Raw genomic sequence first — 18,605 nt, 5'->3', positions numbered from 1 at the left:
GTTAAATATATTTTCCATTATATTTTTAAATCTACATCCAATATGGTCAGTTGGCTGCTTCAAAACCTAATAAACACTGACAGGAATAAAATTCTGTTGTGGATTTTGGTTGGAATAAAAGTGGTCAACATTTGAAATATTATCTCTATAAATACTTGAGCCCATTGCGTTATTTATCTATGCATTTTAATGTTTTCACCTAGGTTGCAAAACACTTTCCCAGAATGATAACACAAATGTAAATTGGGTTTTTGGTTTTGTATGAAGACGTTTTGTTATTCAATTCCATCTAGTGTTCAAGGAGTAATGTTACTTACCCTTATAGTTGTTGTCCTAGAGAAGGTTATAGAGATTGTTTTTGAGTATTAAAGTTTCATTTAAAATGGTAAAATGATACCTGAACTCTCTTTGAAGTCAGCAATAGTTCAGTTTAAGCAAGGGGAAACTTTATAGATAAATGCATCATCTGCATAGAAGTGAATCTTTGCTGAATCTTCCATAAAGTTTATCAAAACAGAAAACAGAGCAAGTACTAATATAGAACTTTGTGGTACACCTTTTAGATGCAGTTTGCAAGATAAACACTTTGTGTACAGTCTGAGAGATAATACTGACTTGGCTTGTTTGCCATAACTAGACATGATTTTGCCCATATTTTCCACAGCTGAAGCAGAAAAGGCACATCTGAAACCTGACGACTCAGGAAGAAGAAAAGGTCAAAGGTCAGCATGTATATCCTTATTCTCATTCACACCATCACACCTTCAAACTAATGACTTCTCCCCACCTCCAGTCCTTTTCCAAGTAACCGACCCCTCCCCCCTTCATCTGAACAGCAAGCATTAACATGTGATTGGTCGGCGGGGAGTAACCTGGGATCATTACTGCCAATAAACCCAAGTGTGCATGAAAGTACAGTCTGACAGGAGGGATAAAAGGAGAAAAAAAGTGTGATTTGTTGGAAATCCATCTGATCCCGACGCCAAGTGGAGAACAGGATGAGGGCTTAGCTGCTTTTATCAAACAAACCAGAAAATGAAATGAAATTTAATCAACCTTTTGCTTTCAGTCCTGTTGGCAGAAACAGTGGAGATGTTCTGTTTTGCCTTCAGTTTTCGGTCTCCTCTCCTTCCTCTGAAGCCACGGGGGCAGCAGCCTCCAACTCCTGACCGTCGCAGCATGAGCGCAGCACCGGCCAGCGTTAAGTCTCAGTAATTAAGACTTCACGCTGTTCGACTTTAAAAGCTCCTAAATGGGCCTCCCGCAGCCACCCGTCCCTCCTTGTTTAAAGTAATTTATTCGATTTGACATGAGTTGTGCTTCACCTCATCCTCGCCTCTCCTGCAACACACGCCTGTGTTGTGGTGGAACAATGGAGTTCCTCTCCTCCTTTTGTCTCTATTTGCTTTTGTCATCCCTGCTTCCCTATATGATCGTGGCTGCGTTTAATTTAGTCAAACAGCCCTCTGTTTTAGATGAGGGCAAAGATGATTAGGAAGTCAAGTGGTCAATCAGGAAACTATTGTTGGAACAGAAAGCAAGTCCAAGACAAAGCGAGGGGACGGTAGATAAACACTGTCCTTTCTTTCCTCATGCACCGATCTTGGTTAATGATGCATGATTGTGGATTTCATTCAATTCTATTCTCAATGACACTTGAATTCTGTTTGTTTTGGTTGGGTAATTAATTATAGAAAATGAATAGATTAATGTCTGCACACTGACTCCAAACCACAGGTTTATTGAAGTATTTTGTCAGATCCTATATATTGATATGTTCAGGGCCAGATTAACCCCCCATGAGGCCCTGGTTTACCCAGTTGGCTCAATGGTGACAGGAGTAGATCACCAGTGGACCCCCCAAGGTGATTAACAACTCAAATCAATCAGCAATTCAAGTTGTGTACAATGAAAACTCAATCAGTCGTACATTCGTCTTAAAGACCTGGAGTGCACAAATAGAAGTACATGAAATACATAAAATATATGAAAAATATCTCCATTTAATAAATAAATATGAAGTATAGTTGTCAGCTACATGAAAGAAAACATGGAAAATGTTGTTTGTTTTTTGTTAAATGGCTCCAAAGGGAGACATTTAACAATTAGCACACCAAGAGGTATGAATGCATCCTTACATTACATTGAATGATGTAAAACATGCACATTTTCCCTTTAACGCAGCATAGCACAGTAAATGAATTCTTCAAGAAAAACCCGTGAAAGATGTGGTGGGAGTCTGTGTTTAAAATGAAATAACAAACAAGGTTTTACTCATAATGAAGTAGGCCTCGATCTGCTTAGATGTGAATGCTCTGTCTGGCCCCGGCAGTAAATCAAAGCTGTAAATCAGATATGTTCAGGCCACGCTGATGCTGCTGTAACAAAAAAGCACATGTCCTGACTGTAAGCCCGAGCCGTGGTGATACATCATCCAGCCGAACAGCTGAGCGTGACAGCCTCATCTGTCCCAGTCAGGAGAGGTCTCCCCGTTAGATAAAAGACTGAGGAGGACGGCTGGAAAATAAAGGCAGCAAACACAAATCAGAGCTAAACAGATGATATAAACATTATGAGACCCGGCCTAGCTGACTGATCCATAATGAGCTGAGCTTGCAGGGGCTTAATGTGAGGTGAGGTTTTATGACCGCTCATTTGCTCCACGGACTTGGAACTAACTGCAACAGCCACCGGTGGTGGTCCAGGCAGCAGTCACATGACGAGCGCCGTCACGTGCACAGATGCACACAGTCGGTGGTGGCAGAGCGGAGAGGGGACGGCCGGTCCGGCTGTCAGGCTGCATCCACGCCAGGTCCAACTGTTCACGGGAGCACGCAGAGGGAGCGGCGGGTGTCTGGTCAGTCAGATGAGATGCCACGTCTCCGGCCTTGGAGTAGTCGCAAACTGACGGACACGGGCAGGTGAAGGAAGCAGAGCTTTAAGGCTAAAAATAACAACAGACGCAGAGAACAGCAGCAGACAGACAGACAGACGGAAGTCTCCGAATTTGATAGATGGTGGAATTCTTATGTCAATTTGAAGTCTCTTTTAGCCCTGCAAGCAGCATGGCGATGTCGGTCACTCGGTCAAACACTTTGGTCCATTCTGAAATATCTCAACAGCTCCTGGATTTATTGTCATGAGAGTTTGTGTAGATATTCAAGATCCCTAGAGGATAAATACTACGGACTTCGGTGATCCCCAGACATTCGATAGACAGATCTGAATGACGTTTGTGATCCCGTGACTTCCTGTAGCGCCACCAGCAGGTTGACTTGTTTGGTTCAGAGAAAAATGTCTGAGCAACTGTGGGATGATTGAAACAAACATTTGTAACGACATTCATGCTTCCCACAGGATGAACTTTGACTTTGACCTTAAGGGTAGGGATCCCCTGACTTTTCCTCTAGTGCCACCATTAGGTCGACATTTTTAATTTCTCACTGAAATATCTTGACACCCTTTGGATAGATTGCTGAAATTTGGTATAGATATTCATGGTTCCCAGAGGATGAATTGTGACATTAGCATGCCACTGACTACCTGCCCTGGCAGATACTGCTTACTGCTGGGTTACTGCAGGTTGCTGGACAAGAGTCTGTCAGCTCAGTGGGTGTTCACTGCACCGCAGCTAATCATTGACATTGCTGACCGTATGCAACTACCTCATGTCTCATTCATGTTTAAGAAAACACCTATCATTATCGTAATAAATGTAAACAACAAGCATGGTTATCGTTAGTATTCACAGCTGCCGAGCTAGCGGGTTAGCGTTGGGAAATTGTGGCTGCACTTTCTCTGCCATTCTTGTCCAACTAGCTCAATATAGCTTTAGCAATACAGCAGCCTTGGCTTGTGGCAGGCAGGTAGGCAGGTATGTAGGTAGACAGGCAGGTAGGCCATCCAATCATTTCACTCAGCCCAAATGAAATGATTGGATGGGCTGACTACAGGCCATTTGATTTATTGATTGCTGTCGCGATGTGAAGAGAATTTCACAAAAAAAAACAAAAAAACACACAACATACTCTAGCTTTCACTGCAGAGTACAAAGTTCCTCTCATATTTCTCCAGCATATGTTAAGTTGCAGGTCCAGTCCAGTCCTCGCTTTATGTAAGCCTGCTCCTTTCAGTGGCGTGTTGTTGTTTCCTTTTATATACCCTACAGACATTTCCCAGGGAACACTGCATTGTTTTGCAAGGATTAAAATTCACTGAAGATTATATCTGCTCCAGCACTGCAGAACAATGCAGGGGGATGTGGGGGTCTCCCCTGTCACGGCCCAGTAAGATCGCTGCCCACCCATTCTGATCAGAGTCTGTGGCATGCCATGAGCCCAATTAGAGGCTGATCCATAAGAAAAACTCAGGGTCGCATATGTAAAACGCGTAACTCCAACATGTGAGCGTTACAGTGGTGGGCAACAGATGGTCAGTCTGCCAAGAAGAAGGATCCTTTGGATAATTTCTTACCACTCCACCCAATCTGTATGTTTATTCTTTATTTATTAGGCCCCAGAGGAAACCGCTCTATCCTCTCAGTTTAATTTCATATTGTGCAATAAGATATGCTTCTCTCAGTGCTTTTCCCTAAACCGTCTGTGGAAAACTTTGTGAGTCAGCAGAGAGAAACGCAGGCTCAGAGCAGCAAGCTTTTCCACGGCGGCGGAGCGAGCTGGGAACTCAGCACACAGGACCTGATCTGTGAATGGCCCTCAGTGCCATCTAGAGCAACAATGCGGCTCATCGATGAAAACCTTCATTGTCTTTGCTCTCGGTCTCAGAGGAGTCACTGCACAAAGGGGGCTTTGTCACGACGCCCAACCTCTCATCTTTGTCGGAAGTACACGTCCATAATGCCAGCAAGTCAGATTTACTGCTTCAAGGTGACACACATTGGAAGGTTTATGAATATATCAGAATTCAGATGAGAGGGGTTTCTCTTATTTTGGTCATGTGAGATTTTATATCAGAAAAAATAAATGCAAATTCTTTATTGACTGCATGTGATGGTAAAACAAAATCTACAGGAAGGGTTTTCAGAGACCCAACAGTGCAGCACGAAGCAGACTGCTTATGGCTGTCATGCTGATGATATGCTGCATCATTTAAATGCTCTATTATACATCACAATGAAAGCCTACACTTGTGGCTTGTAAATCACGAAAGGCGGAGTGAAACAGTGGCAGTCTGCAAACAGACGGACCAGAGGCCACAGGCTTTTTCCAGCCTTACTCTGAGTGCTGTTTCTCTCTTTTTTCACAAACCTTGAAAGAAGAATGGAAGGTTTATTTATCTGTTTGTTTTTGTCTGTATGGTTTGCACTTTGTATGTGATAAGTGAATTACTATGACTGGTCAAAACGCTCCCTCACGTCACATCACATCTTGCTCATTCATTGAGGGTGGCCTTTGTTTGCAGAAAATAAATATAGCAAATTAAGTACTGAAAAACAAAGAAAGGCAAACCAAATTGTGGTAAGACTCGCTCTGCTTTATGGCATAATCTAAAAACAACTTCTGACAAAACAATCTCAACATTTACAAAGATGAAGTTTGACTAGTTATCATCATGAAATGAGCACTTTAAAGGTACAGTGTGTAAGATATGACCACCTGTCGAAGGTCACTCTAAACAAAAAGGGGGCAGCATATCTCTAGAGTAACCGCTTATTGCTGATTATTGAGTTCTATGCTGCAGCTATCGTTGGTTTAAGCTACTAGTTGCCAATAGCTAGTTAGCTCAGTTAGCCGGGCAGCTAGCGTTCCTGTTAGTTGACTGGAATCTGCACAGACGGCGAGCTCGGAGCACGCAAGCATCCAACACGCCGGACCGGAGGAGGCCAGTTCGATGACAGGGAAAACAGTGTAGAGGTGATTTACAGGGGGGGTTGGTGAAGATATGACTGAAAGCTCAAGAACAGCGGACAACACAATGCTTTAAATAAAAAAAAACAAACAAGATATTCAAAGACTCACTATTCTCTCGATCCACACTAACTGCCTCTGGCTGAAACAGAGCAGAGGTTTGATTTTTCCCCCCCAGTGCTCGCTACCACTGTCTCAGCCACAGGTGGCTGCTGCCCTGAAGCCTCACACACTTCACACCGAGACGAGGGCCAGCGAGACCGCAGGCCATGTGACAACATTTTTGTTGTAACTGCTCCGCGCTCTCCCACCCTCTGCAGCATTTCATTATTTCCAAACCCGTGAGCTCAAACAATTTGTCTGTTCAGCTCAGCTGTGGCCTTTGATGTGAGCTCCCCGGTGCTGCGTTCGTGTTCATTAGCTAACAATCAGTGTTTTTGCAGAGGAGGAAGGAGGAGGAGGAGGAGGAGGGTAGGAGCACAAACTAGAAGTGGCCATCTCTCTTTTCTTCAGTCTGAATTAATAATATATTAAAGGTACCAAAAGAAAACAACAGAGGAAGAAGAAAACAGGCATTTTTACAAGAATATTTTCTAAAGGTTTGATGCTGAAACCCATCTCCTCTTAAACTTCTTTGGGTGGGGTCTTGAAGAATGTTTTCAGAAAGGACCCGCTGCTGTTTTTTACGAGGCAACAAAACTTTGCTGACGGATTCATTAAGTGTGAAAAAATGCCCCTCGCAGCCATCTGCCAAAACCTTAAGAAAGGAAAAAGGAGAGGTAACCCAAGCCCACCAGCACAGCGTTATTTACCCACACTGCCTGCACAAACATGCAGATGGTAGCAGTGATGGATTAGGCCGAGGTTATCCCAGTCAGGCAACACCATGATAATAGAGTGAGTGCTTTTGGGCCGGGGCGACGTGGATGCTGAAGTGATGAAAGTGAAGTCCAAGAGGGGAGATTTCTGTCCAACATGCCTCAGAGGATTAAGTATCTGGTTTCTCCTCCAGCTTTTAATCTGGACCAGAGGGGGCGATTGTCACTTTGCTAAACAACACATATTGATAGTGTTTGCGTCACCTCCAAAGCCAGGTTAACACTGGGGATTAAACACAGGCACTTAGAGTGGGAGGGCTTGGATTAGGGACGCCATTGTAAATTCCTTTGTAAATGTTTTGAGGGCACAATTTCAGTGTGATAAGTTCACAATATCTAAGGAGACACCTCTTACTCTCTGAGGACTGATGGGTGACAGGAGGGAGTTGTGGGTGGTCAGCGGCCGGCCCAGTTGATGCAGGTGTGACCAAAAGGCCCGGCGGCCTCACTTGCTTCACTCTGTGAACCGGTGATGAAGAGGGTGCTGAGTTCGCCAGGATGGAGAGCCAGTGTGAAATGGGTCAGTTAGTTACTATCACAGGTGTGGACAGTGAAAGAGGCTGAAGGTGACAGAGACTGATGGCCACCGGCCTAAAAGAAAGAAACACCTTTACCTCGTATGGGGGAGAAAAAACTCGATCTAGCAAATGGAAAATCTGAAAAAAAAAATGCTGTGCACAAACCAAAAAAAATGAGAAAAAGCAGCAAATCCTCATATTTAAGAGATTGAAAACACCAAACAATTGGGATTTTTTTGGTAAGACTTTAGCTGGACGTCAGCCTAACTGCTATGTTACTTCATGTATGAAAGAATGTCAATTATAAGATTGACTTCTTTGTTTAGCCTGTGGTGGAAGACATGAAATTTAACCACAACCATTAAACTATACAACTACATATAGAAAAGATGAGATGTCATTGATCAAAGAAACAAAGACAGCAAATTAAATCAAAATATGCATGAGAGGTGCAGTTTGCTGAAATGTTGATGTAAATTAGTCGAAATAAGGAGGGTTAGGACATAATCCATGTTAACAGCTACATCCCATCCAATGAGGGCTAGAGGCCAAAATGTTGAAATCCCATGCAGTAGATCTCTTCTAGAGCTTTCACTCACACCTTGTGGCCTTCATCAGCAGGTAGATTTTGCTCAGTTTTCTTGGTTGTCATGGAGACCATGACTTTGGATCTTTGGTCACATGGTAACAGTTGTTATCAGTGGTGGTGGAGACGAGGCTAAAAGCTATGGAAGAAATCTAGCGAGTGGAAGTTAAGAATTTTTCTCATCTCAGGTTCCGGAGCTTTCAGCTGTATCACAGCGTCTTCCTCAGTTTGCTCAGTTTTCATGTGAATGAACGTTTGTTTGGGCCTCTTGTCTATGTTGCTGCTTCGAAATGGGACCTGAAACTTGATTCTTGGCTTTGGAAACCGCAGATGGTAAAACTCACCTGAAGATGATTTTCGTAGCTGTCCTTCACTTCTTTACAGCAGATCCGAGGAAGACTCTGTGAGACACCTGCAAATCCATGACGAAGAGCTCAGACATCTGTAAAGCTATATACACAGTACTGATGTAAAAAAGCTGATGCGAGTTAAAGAACTTAACCACGGTCGATAAAAAACCCTCCTTTTTGAAAGCAGAAGCCCTGGACACATTTGAGTGCAATAATGATGTTTTTTTTATTGCAAACAAAGGAACAAAATACAATCTACCGCGCTTTCATCTCTGATTCCTGGGACACATCAATCATTTAAAGAACAACATACAAAATAATTGGTCAGAAACTCTCCAGAACAAATATAAAATGCAGTGAAAACAGCATTGCCCTCTATGTTATCATGAGACAAGAGCTCCTCCAACACTCTTAAGATAAACTAATACTCTGTGAAAATTACAGACCTCATACAAAAAATAAGATTTTTTTTCAATAATAATAAAAAAAAAAGAAAAAAAAACAGCCAGCATATTTACAGGACAATATTATTTTCTATGAATCTGGCTTGCCTAAATTCCCAGTGAAACTTTACTTATTACGATTTTCTCAGTAACCAACTTGTTACATGTGTCCTTTCAAAGTGTATAAGGCATGACAATCAACCTTTTGTCTACTTTGATGTTTTGTTCCATCAAGATGGAAGACATATTCATGGACCAGTCAGTCCTCCTCTTTCATATTAATATCCTTTATATTAATGCTTTCAAACTTTCTGTGCATTGCTCAGCCCATCTAAGGCACCAACTCTTCAGTAGGGGAGTCCAGAACAAACTGTACATAAACATATAAATCAAACGGCTAATCCTACACTAACCTATTAGCATTATGTACATGTATATTAACATTAGTGATGAGAAGTAATGAACCTAGTGGGTAGCGAATAACTTAATTTACATGCAGTCAGTTGGTGAGCGACCAAAGTTGAACTTTACAAAAACATTCATCACTTCAGCTCATTTTGCTTTTGTCAAACAGTCTCCAAGAGATGAAGCAGAAAAGAGATCATTTTTAGAGCAGCGACAGCAGTTTGCATGGAGCGATTTTACCAAATAAGAAACACGATGACAGCAATGAATCAGCCGTTTAAAAAAGATGTGTGCACGCAGACACGGATGTGCTATAAATCACCGAGTTGGAGCACTTGAGTTGCCAAGCACGACGAGGAAAAAAAAAAGTTAATTAAAAAGCTCACGGTTTGAGGTGAGGACTGCTCTTTGAACGTGGCCTGCAGTGGCAGATGTGTGGCGGCTGGGTGCGTGTGTGCGACGATGAGAGTGAGAGCGAGATTAAAGTAGTTTATTCTCAGACATCTAAACCTTCGACCAAAGCCCTGGCATGGGAAAGTGAGGGTGGAGAAGGGTTAAAAAAAAAAAAAAGAAAGAGAGAGAGTGAAAATGTGCACCCACAATCTATGAAGCCCCATTAAAAAAGAAGCAGACCTCAAAATATAGCCAACCCCTTGTCCTGATCTGACTGTAATACACATATATGGTTCCTCCTCCTAGCAACAAAACACCCTGATTGACTAAACGTGGATCTTTCCAAAAAGGGTATGTTTTCACTTTCATGTGAGGCTTTGCAGAGGCCACTTTGATCCATGTATCATTCCTGAGGAAACAAAAAAAGGAAGCACTAAGTGGAAAAGTGTAAGGTCAAATCAAGCAGTGAGAGATGAGATCACTGATGATGTCAACTCTTTTGTTTCAACTTAATGTCACTGGGTTTGTTGTTTGTAGGAAAAATATATATCCCTTTGGGAGCCATTACACAGACAGCTCTAACCTAGATGGTTCTTGAACCGGATTTTTTTTTACTTGTGGATTAAATTTCTAGTTTCCATGATCGCTGTGTATCCTCAGAGGAGCTGCTGAGGAGCCAAACCCCAACATTATAGCCTGTTCTGTGATCAGTAGTGATGTCAGCCGCTCAGTGTTTCCAACTCTTCTGTGAGGTATTCGCCCAATCCTACTTCAAACACATACAAACTAAAGCTGAAGGATCACTTTATTAGTGGCATTTGTCTGAGCTCTGACCTTTTTTTTCAAGTATTTTGCTTATTTACCATCGTGAATCATGACTGTGGAGTGTTGAGCGGGCGCAGTGAAACTGTTGGTGGTTCATGGAGCCACATAATGTCAGATGATGACAGCTGTGATAGTCACATCTGGTATTTATAACACATTGCTTTGATCCCCCGTTTAAAATAAAAACTGTAATGACCAATTGGTGTTAGTCGCACAGACAGAAATCAGAGGATAAGGGAAGATGGAAAATATAGCGATGCAGCCTGTTATCATGGCTAAGTTGAGAAGGCCGAGGCCCGGTTGGCCTCCTTTGATGTGTACAGACAACTGTAATAACAGAGTTGTGCTTTTTCACTGGGAGAAAGTGACTGGGTTGACACATTTCAATAATGATAATGGTGTATTTGGTGAAAGTTAGAATCCTTAAGATTTTCATTAAGTCAGCCCCCATTTTTGATACCATCTATGGTCAGCATTTTTCCTGCAATCACCACTTAAGGTATTTACATTCAGTCATTAGCTATATATCTATACTGGCAGCGGCAGAGTCTGCCATTTCAACAATAGATTCAGATTGTCTTCCTAAACACGAAGGATTCAGAGGAAATGATGCATGTAGTCCAGCACATTTTCATCTTGATATCAGCCTCACTGTTTACTGTTAGCATTCTTTTCCACTGCGTCAGAGCTCTGTTAAATTTCTGCCGATGCAAACCAAACATTTCCTGCTGCTGCTGTTTCACATTAAAAGCACCGGACTTTAGAGACATGAGGTGGTTTTCATTGTGAAGCACCCACAGGAAATGTAAAGCATTTGCCATTTCGGTTAGCACAGCCCACAATCGTTCAGAAAAACGATCATTGTGTCTACTAAACAAGACAGGTCATTTTTGGTATTCTTCTGTCAGAGGATCATTTTTTTTAGCTCCAATGCTCGCTCTGTCAGTTGTTCGGTCAGTTGGTCCACAAAGATTTCCCCAACCTTTGCCAGCAACAGTTTCCGCCGTAAAAGGCTGAGTTTGGCATGAAAGTCCACTATGAGCTACGAGCCACTATAAGGAGCAGCCACAACAAGCTGCTAGATGAAGAGCTGCAGGTGACAGGCTGCACAACACCAACTCCTCAGCAGCTTTATGATGCCCTGCTGTTGTGTGAAAATATGCTCACAAAGTGTGCAGCATGAAATCAGATCACAGTTGCAGTTGTTACTGACTGACTTTGTTTAGTTGCACTGTAAATCGAGGCACCAGTTGCTCCTCTTGTATTGCTGATTAAGTAGCAGTTCAAGCGCTGTTTGCAGCAGTATTAAATCACACTTGCTGCTACTAATGTAACCACAGATGTCACCAAATCAACCGGGACTGAAATCCTAAGGATAACAGCGGTATCTGTAAAATGAATAAGCTGAATTGAAGCTAAAAGTAGGAGCACTTCCACAGGGAGTGCGTCTTTAGCTTGGTTGTCATCTTCACTAAAAGGTGACAGCCTCGTGAAAAATCTACAGAAGGTACTCAAAGTTTGCAAAAGCCTCAAAGAAACTTAACCAGAGTTTTACAAGGGGCAGCTTTTTTGTTTTTTGTAACGTAGCATCAGTCACTTTGCTTTTCCCTCAGTATAATGCCTGTGTAATTCTCCCTTTTAATCATGTGACTGACCAATTTTCCCTTTAACGTGATGATACACTTTGCTTTTCAAAAAACCATGCAGTACAATTTGCTTTAAATACTGATTGCAGCCATGATAAACATTTCACGTGTATGGAAATGCGGCAAGCAATCGAGAGACCATTTTCAAAATGCCACAAAAGTTGTGAGGTTTTATGGGAGCAGAGCTCAGTCAGTCAGGGATATAAATACTTTACTAACAAGGGTCTGAACACCTGACCTGTGACCTGTGTTAAAGACAGGTGCAAACACAAACAAGCACAATACAAAACCTCATTCACATCAGTTGAAACGCCACTGTACGCCAAAGCCTCTTAAGCCTACACAGATAATAACACTGAGGCGTTCCAGCTTATTTGTAGCTCCATGAGATGCTACAAAAAGCGTAATACAGACCACACACACGTCCTTAAGGTTAAGTGGTTACAATCAAGGCAAGAGCAGTATTATTCAAAGAGCTCACTGTGAAACTGAGCTGAGAATCTGTATTCATCCTTTAACTGAAATGACACAACCTGTAATGATATTTATATCTGTCACTTGTTAAATTATTCTCAGTCAGTCATTTGTCCATTTTTTTTCTTTGCTCCGTCCCTCAAACATACCACTCCCTGCGTGAGATCACAGACCCATCCATGTGGGACACATAGTCGCTGTCTGTACCATTGTCATAACAGTCCTCCGGGAGGTAGGGGGAGCCGTTGTTCACTATGGGGCTGTGCACAGGAGGCCCGCAGGGGTGCATGTTTTGGGTGTTGTAGTGATCTGGGTAGTAGTTTCCCTCCTTGAGTCCCCTGTGGGCATCCCCCCTGTCAGACCAGTCATCCCTATCCTTGCGTTCAGGGGTGTAGTCGGGGTAAATGATGTCTCCCCCGAGTTTGGGTTTCAGATCCTGGCTGCCTTTGCTTGTCTTGTCCCCGTAGACCTCCTGCAGCTCATGCGGCTGCAGCACATCCAGCTGAGACTCCTTCTGCATGTCAGAGGGTCCCAGGTACTGCTTGGTGTAGTAGTCTCCTCTGAAGGTCCGGCGCTGTCGCATGAAGCAGGCCCCACTAAGGATCAGCAAGAGAATCAGGAACAAGACTCCACCTACAGCGCCGCCCACTATAGTACCCAGGCTGCTGTCAGATAAGGAGGCCAGCGTTGGGGAGCTGAACAGGGCGCTCTGCTGGTCCACAGCAGTGCCGGTTCCAGAGGTGTCGTGGAGGAGAGATGCAGTGGTGCTGGGAGCGGCAGTGGTTGGGGGAGGATCTGCAAAGTGAACATGTGATGAAAAGATTTAAACAGAGAGGAAGGGCAGCAGATGGAGTGAGGAGTCATAAAAATAAAGAGGAGAAAGACTGCACTTTATGTTCTGTAACGACCGACGAAGCAAGTGTGAATGGTTTTTAGATTAATTTATAACAACACTGTGCACTGTTGGAGCAGAGACATGCCTCTCCTGAGACTTAAGAATCTGTTGAAAGCTGTGCTGTAGAGCAAAAAGGGGGAATGAGAGGGGCACAAAGAGGTTAAGTGCTAAATGTCATTGTGTGTGTGTGCATGAGAGAAAGACAGAGAGGGATCGGAGCATAGAGGCCATGCACTCATGAGCATCTGCGTGAGTGTGATTGGCTCTCCCCCTTTCTTTCTAAAGCCTGCTGTGGGGAAGTCATGTGAGAAGATGAAACACTGTGTGATCGATGTGAGGTTCCTGCATCTGATTTGTTCTCCAGTGGCCGGCGTTTGTGATAGCAGCCAGAGTTGGAGAAAAAAGGGCTGTGTGGAGCTCAAGGTCAGGATAAGTGTCTCCATTTTGACCTCCAGCCTCTGGGGCTAAGAGCAGCCTGATACCACTAGTCGATCTCTGCACAGGCACATCAAAGGCCTGACTGAGCAATATGACTCGCACTAATAGAGGTCTGCATCTCCAGGAGGTTTTTAGGCAAGAGTTATCAAAAACGGATTCCCTGTAGAGCTATAATGATTTCTACAATTTGTGGAACTGAGTAAGAATCTAATTACCTGCAATTACACACCATGTGTGAGCCCAAAGGATTGGGGGTAAAGTAAAAGCATGAGGATAATGAAGACAGATCAAGGTCAGTGAACTGATATACTGGCACTCGTCTCCTTCATCAGTCATCAATCCCACCCTGCAGCGCTACATTTTAACCTCATGTAGGTTATGAGCATCTGCAACGATGTAGCTGATCATCTGGGTGACGAGCAGCCAAAAACCACAAGGCTGCACACACAAATGGGAATATGAAACAGCTACACCAAGCAGCCACGGAGGGGGATGGAATATAGCTGAGCTCAACCTGGCTATCTCCACAGGGGAGGAAAGTGAGAGGCCGCATGCCCAAGTCTTGATATTTGACAAGAGAAGCAAGATAATTGCTCAGTGCAAGTCCAGCCTGGACAGGATGTCAGCTGTGCTTTCGTTTGGAGCAGGACTCCAAACCAGGCCTGTACACAGATGGAGCCTGACAGCCTTTTTTGGAGCTTCTCCAGCTCTTTCCTCTTGACAGTGAGAAACGAAAAGGACTGTGTGTGTTAGCGGAGTACGTGTCCAAAAGCAGCAGTTGCTTTGTTTGGAAAAGGATTAAAAGGAGCAGAGGAGAAGTGAAAATAAAAAGAAATGCAGAGTTCTCAGGATCCACGCCCTGACTTTACAATGATGAATTCAAGTAATAAACCATGGAGAGACAGAGGAAGCAGATGGGAGTCGTTCAGTATCCTGTGAATTTTCTGACAGAGATTTAAGTCAATGAATCAAAGGCGTTTAACAAATCCAAATGTAGGGAAACCCCTTTCAATGATTCAGGGTAGTCCCCTCTCTGGCCATTAGATATAATCTGTGAAGTGTTGAGTTTAACTAAATAACCTGATCACACTTCATACACAACAGCTTTGACAGCACAATATACTGTTGAATAACAAACTTTAGGGAGCACACACACATACTTCTGTGTACTGCAAATCTGTGAACACAATTCATTATGTCCCGCTGTGAAACCTGACCTTAAGCAAAACAAAGAAAAAGGTTACATGGGTGCATACTTTGCTGAACCAGCAGGAGTAAACGCTCTCTTCCTTATCTGAGCAATCTAATGTTGCCAAAACCACAACAGTGGAAATGTTTGGTACTGATACTCTTCATCTGCACTCCGTGCTCCTCTGTTGCCAGGAATGTGTGAAAGTGGATCTGGGCTGGGACATTTATATGCTAGGCTAAGCTCTGCCAGAAGTGTTGAACTGAGGGCTGATCGTACTGATGAATGTTACATCAGAAAGGCACGAGGCATGTCAAAAGGCATACATTTCTCTTTTAACCTCAGAGGTTAAAGGTTACTTTTTTAAGGATGGTTGATAAACCATCCAATAGCACTTAAAGAAATCGAGAGAAAAAGTCAAAACGTACCTTGTACCCAGAGGTTTACATCTTGACTGCGGAGACCGATGTCGTTCATCACTTCACAGCGGTATACTCCAGAGTCATTGCGCTCCAACGGGCGAGTGAAAGCAAAGCTATTGTTTGAGATCTCAACGCCATCCGGCATCAATCCATCCAACCTGTGAAAAAAAAAAAAAAAAAAAATTACAGAAATCTCACGGTGCACATCACATGATAGACAGACCAGCATACAAAGGCTCAAAGTTCATACATTTTTATTAGAGTATGTTTCAGAGACACAAGTATAATTGAAAAACCTCTCCATGACTTGTAACAGCGTCACTGCTCTGCTGGTTGCGTTGACTCGTAGGCCTGTTGTAACTATTATACAATCACATGACTGCAGTAATTTAAGCTGACTGCACTTCCATCAGTTGAGGGGAAAAGCTTTCCTGAACACAAGGTTTCAATGTCAGGGCAGAAGAAAGAAAGAAGAAAATAAAGAGCTCTGCTGTCTAGACTTTACTGGTACTGTCAGCTCAAATTAGAACATATTCCTTGTTTTCAAAGCAAGATGATGACAAAGAGCTGCCAATAGGCCAGTGTTGTTCTGATGCATGAATCATTTGAAATCTTTTATTTATAGCAGGGAGTCCCGATGGATGCAGCAGGGCATTCCACAGCTCTAGCGTCTGGGCTCCAAAGCTAATTTATAGACTGAGGCTTCTTCACTTTGCTCTTTAATATAATTTTGTTTAAACCTGGTTTAGAGTTATGCAACTGGAACAAGCAGCAGACATGTGGTATTTGCTGTAACATCAGTTTCTCAACAAACATGTTCACTCAAACAAACGTCAAATTATCACTCATTTAAGCAACATTGTAAATTCTGTCAAAATGTGTTGTTGCTGCTACCAAAGTGCGAAATACCAGTGTAAATACCTGTGTTAAAGTTTCATAGCCCAGTTAGTGTGTGAGTGAGATTTTACTTGAACAAATTATAAACTATTAGCTTGTCCAGGCTAAAAAGAACAAACATTGGAGTCTGGCTTCCATTATTTACATTCTACAATGGCTTTTTTCAGTGGATCAGATCATGTTATGTAACTTCACATTAGCTGCTGACAACCTGAAGACAAACATCAGAAGTTTTCCCAAAGTTTACGAGTTGTCCAGGACCTTCTAAATGCACCTTTTAACAACTGACTGCACTCTGACACTACTGAGGTCTGCAGAGGAAATAACAGTTGTGTCCCCTGAATTTGGGACAGAGAAGGCTACCATATTTGCAAGAAACTTTGACAGAATGTGGCAGCCTGTTTTGACATACTGTATCTTAAAAGGAGACTGCAACACAAAGCAAGACCTGAGACCCTTAGAAAGGTGCAGCCACTGAATTAGGCTGTAGCATCATCTCAGTGACCCCCAAAGTCCAAATTTAGATGTGTGTAGCTAAAGTGCAAGGGGCAGTTCTGAATGATTTGTTCAAAAAGTGCTGTTTCACAGCATAAAGACTTGGCGAAACAGGAAGAGTACCAGGTATAGGCTTTTACCAGACCGATATGTTGCTCTCCAAGATACCCACCCCCACAAGCCTATCTGACAATTAAAACTATAACAAACAAAACTTCGGCCAGGGAACACCTCAAGATGCCACCATGCTTCATCAGAACTGCTTGTTGAATGTCTTTGGAAATCCCTTTCCCCGACACCTTTCCAACATTGGGGGGGCAGGGTCCAAAAGCATTAAACCGTGTCCAACAAGTTCTCCAACTTTCCGAAATAGACAATCTGACATTCACACCCACGTCGCGCTTTGACTGGCCAGCTGTAACGGTCTAAGTTAACAGGATTCGAACATCTCTCCAAGCTTTCTTTTTTCATTCTTCACACAACTGTTTCATATTTTGACTTTCCACTCCATCTTTGAGTGTGGCTGAACAGCTATAAACACTTTTGCCATCTGACGTGGTCGGAAGTAATTATTTTTGAGCATACCCCGACTCTTATAGGAATATGATTATCTACTGAAACCTTGGAAAATATTTGACCATCTATTTCTGATGGGAAGCTTGGACTTCTCTCCTTCACTTCAATACAGTGAGGTTTTTTTGGAGCCTGCACTGAGTCACCATTAGAGAAACTGCATCTTAATGCACTTCTGAATTTGTTTCTCATTGAGCGACAGACGCTGCTGCTTACAGTCACTGGAGTAAGATTCTTGCTCCACCTATCCTCAACTATAGGGTGAAAACCTACCAAAATCTACCAGCTATCACATCTTCTCAAAAATCAGTCAGATCTAATCAGAGAGATTTTTGACGGGAGGGCAGCTTTCGGGGATACTGACCTGATCCATGCGAAGTGATGGGCGGGTGGATTGGCTTTGGCACCACAAGTGAACTTCACATTCTCTTGACCCACATGCCAATTTTTGTCAATTCCTATTATGGATACAATTGGTGCAACTGTAAAACAAAACAAAACAAAAGGTTATTATGTTAAAAACTTGCATCATTTACAAAGAACAAAACTTTTAGAGTGCATGTTTTATAAAGGCGGTGTTATTCTTTTACCACCTCAGGTTGGTTCTGCTGACCAAAGTGTATTTTATTTTTATTTCAAAGGTTGAAAGACTAGGACTCAATAATCAGTCATTGTGATCCCAGCAGCCTGACAACAAATGAGCTTTTCCAGGAACAAAGCGTGCATTATAAGCACAGTAGTGAGCGATGACAAAAACAAAGGCTGTGCAGTGTGCAGGAGTGTAGCAGGGTACAGCATCTGCTGGTGAATGAGAGCCAAGAGAACAAACAAATGACCCTGGGTTGGTAGAAAGTTAGAAATGACAGACTCACTCAGACAGTAGATGTACTGCAGCTAATAATAAACTCCACTGCCTCATCATGACAAAGAAAAAACAAAGGGAGGCAGGAGGATGGCTAAATGAAGCCCAGCACATGCCACTGTAATAAAACACTGCAAACAGTGACTTGGATATCCAATTTTTCATTTTGATTTCTCTGGTGGACAAATGCGGAACTCATTACAGCACCCAGGAAGATGCCTCGGCTCACCGTGTCCGCTGACCCTTTTTGCGCAGCTCAACGTTGCAATTGTGCTTCTTTTGCACTTAAAATCCCTTGCCTCTGCATTTGACATGATTTATTGAGCTGGAAAGCCTCTTTCTTCCTGTATTAACCTTGGTTCTTCCACATCTCCATTCGCTGCCCCCCTGCAGCCTCCTGCTACTTGTGTTGCTGCTGAGGCCTGATCAATATTTCATAAAATACCTTC

At 42.9% G+C, this 18,605-nt stretch overlaps 1 protein-coding gene across 2 annotated transcripts in view; it reads right to left on the bottom strand.

Moving 5' to 3' along the window:
- Positions 1-8,463: 8,463 nt before the first annotated feature.
- The window catches only part of nectin3a (nectin cell adhesion molecule 3a), a 32,295-nt gene continuing 22,153 nt past the window's right edge, over positions 8,464-18,605 (bottom strand). For both annotated transcript variants that reach the window (XM_041940961.1, XM_041940962.1), the window contains exons 4-6: positions 17,659-17,776; positions 15,336-15,487; positions 8,464-13,180 (exon numbers count right to left, since the gene is read on the bottom strand). In XM_041940961.1, coding sequence (XP_041796895.1) covers positions 12,525-13,180; positions 15,336-15,487; positions 17,659-17,776 — 926 coding nt within the window. In that variant the 3' untranslated portion in view covers positions 8,464-12,524. The remainder of the gene's footprint in view (positions 13,181-15,335; positions 15,488-17,658; positions 17,777-18,605) is intronic.

Source organism: Chelmon rostratus, chromosome 7 (genome assembly GCF_017976325.1).
Source record: "Chelmon rostratus isolate fCheRos1 chromosome 7, fCheRos1.pri, whole genome shotgun sequence".
Classification (NCBI taxonomy): domain Eukaryota; kingdom Metazoa; phylum Chordata; class Actinopteri; order Chaetodontiformes; family Chaetodontidae; genus Chelmon; species Chelmon rostratus.
The sequence above is the reverse complement of the archived record's forward strand: the minus strand, read 5'-3'. Positions and strand labels throughout refer to the sequence as shown.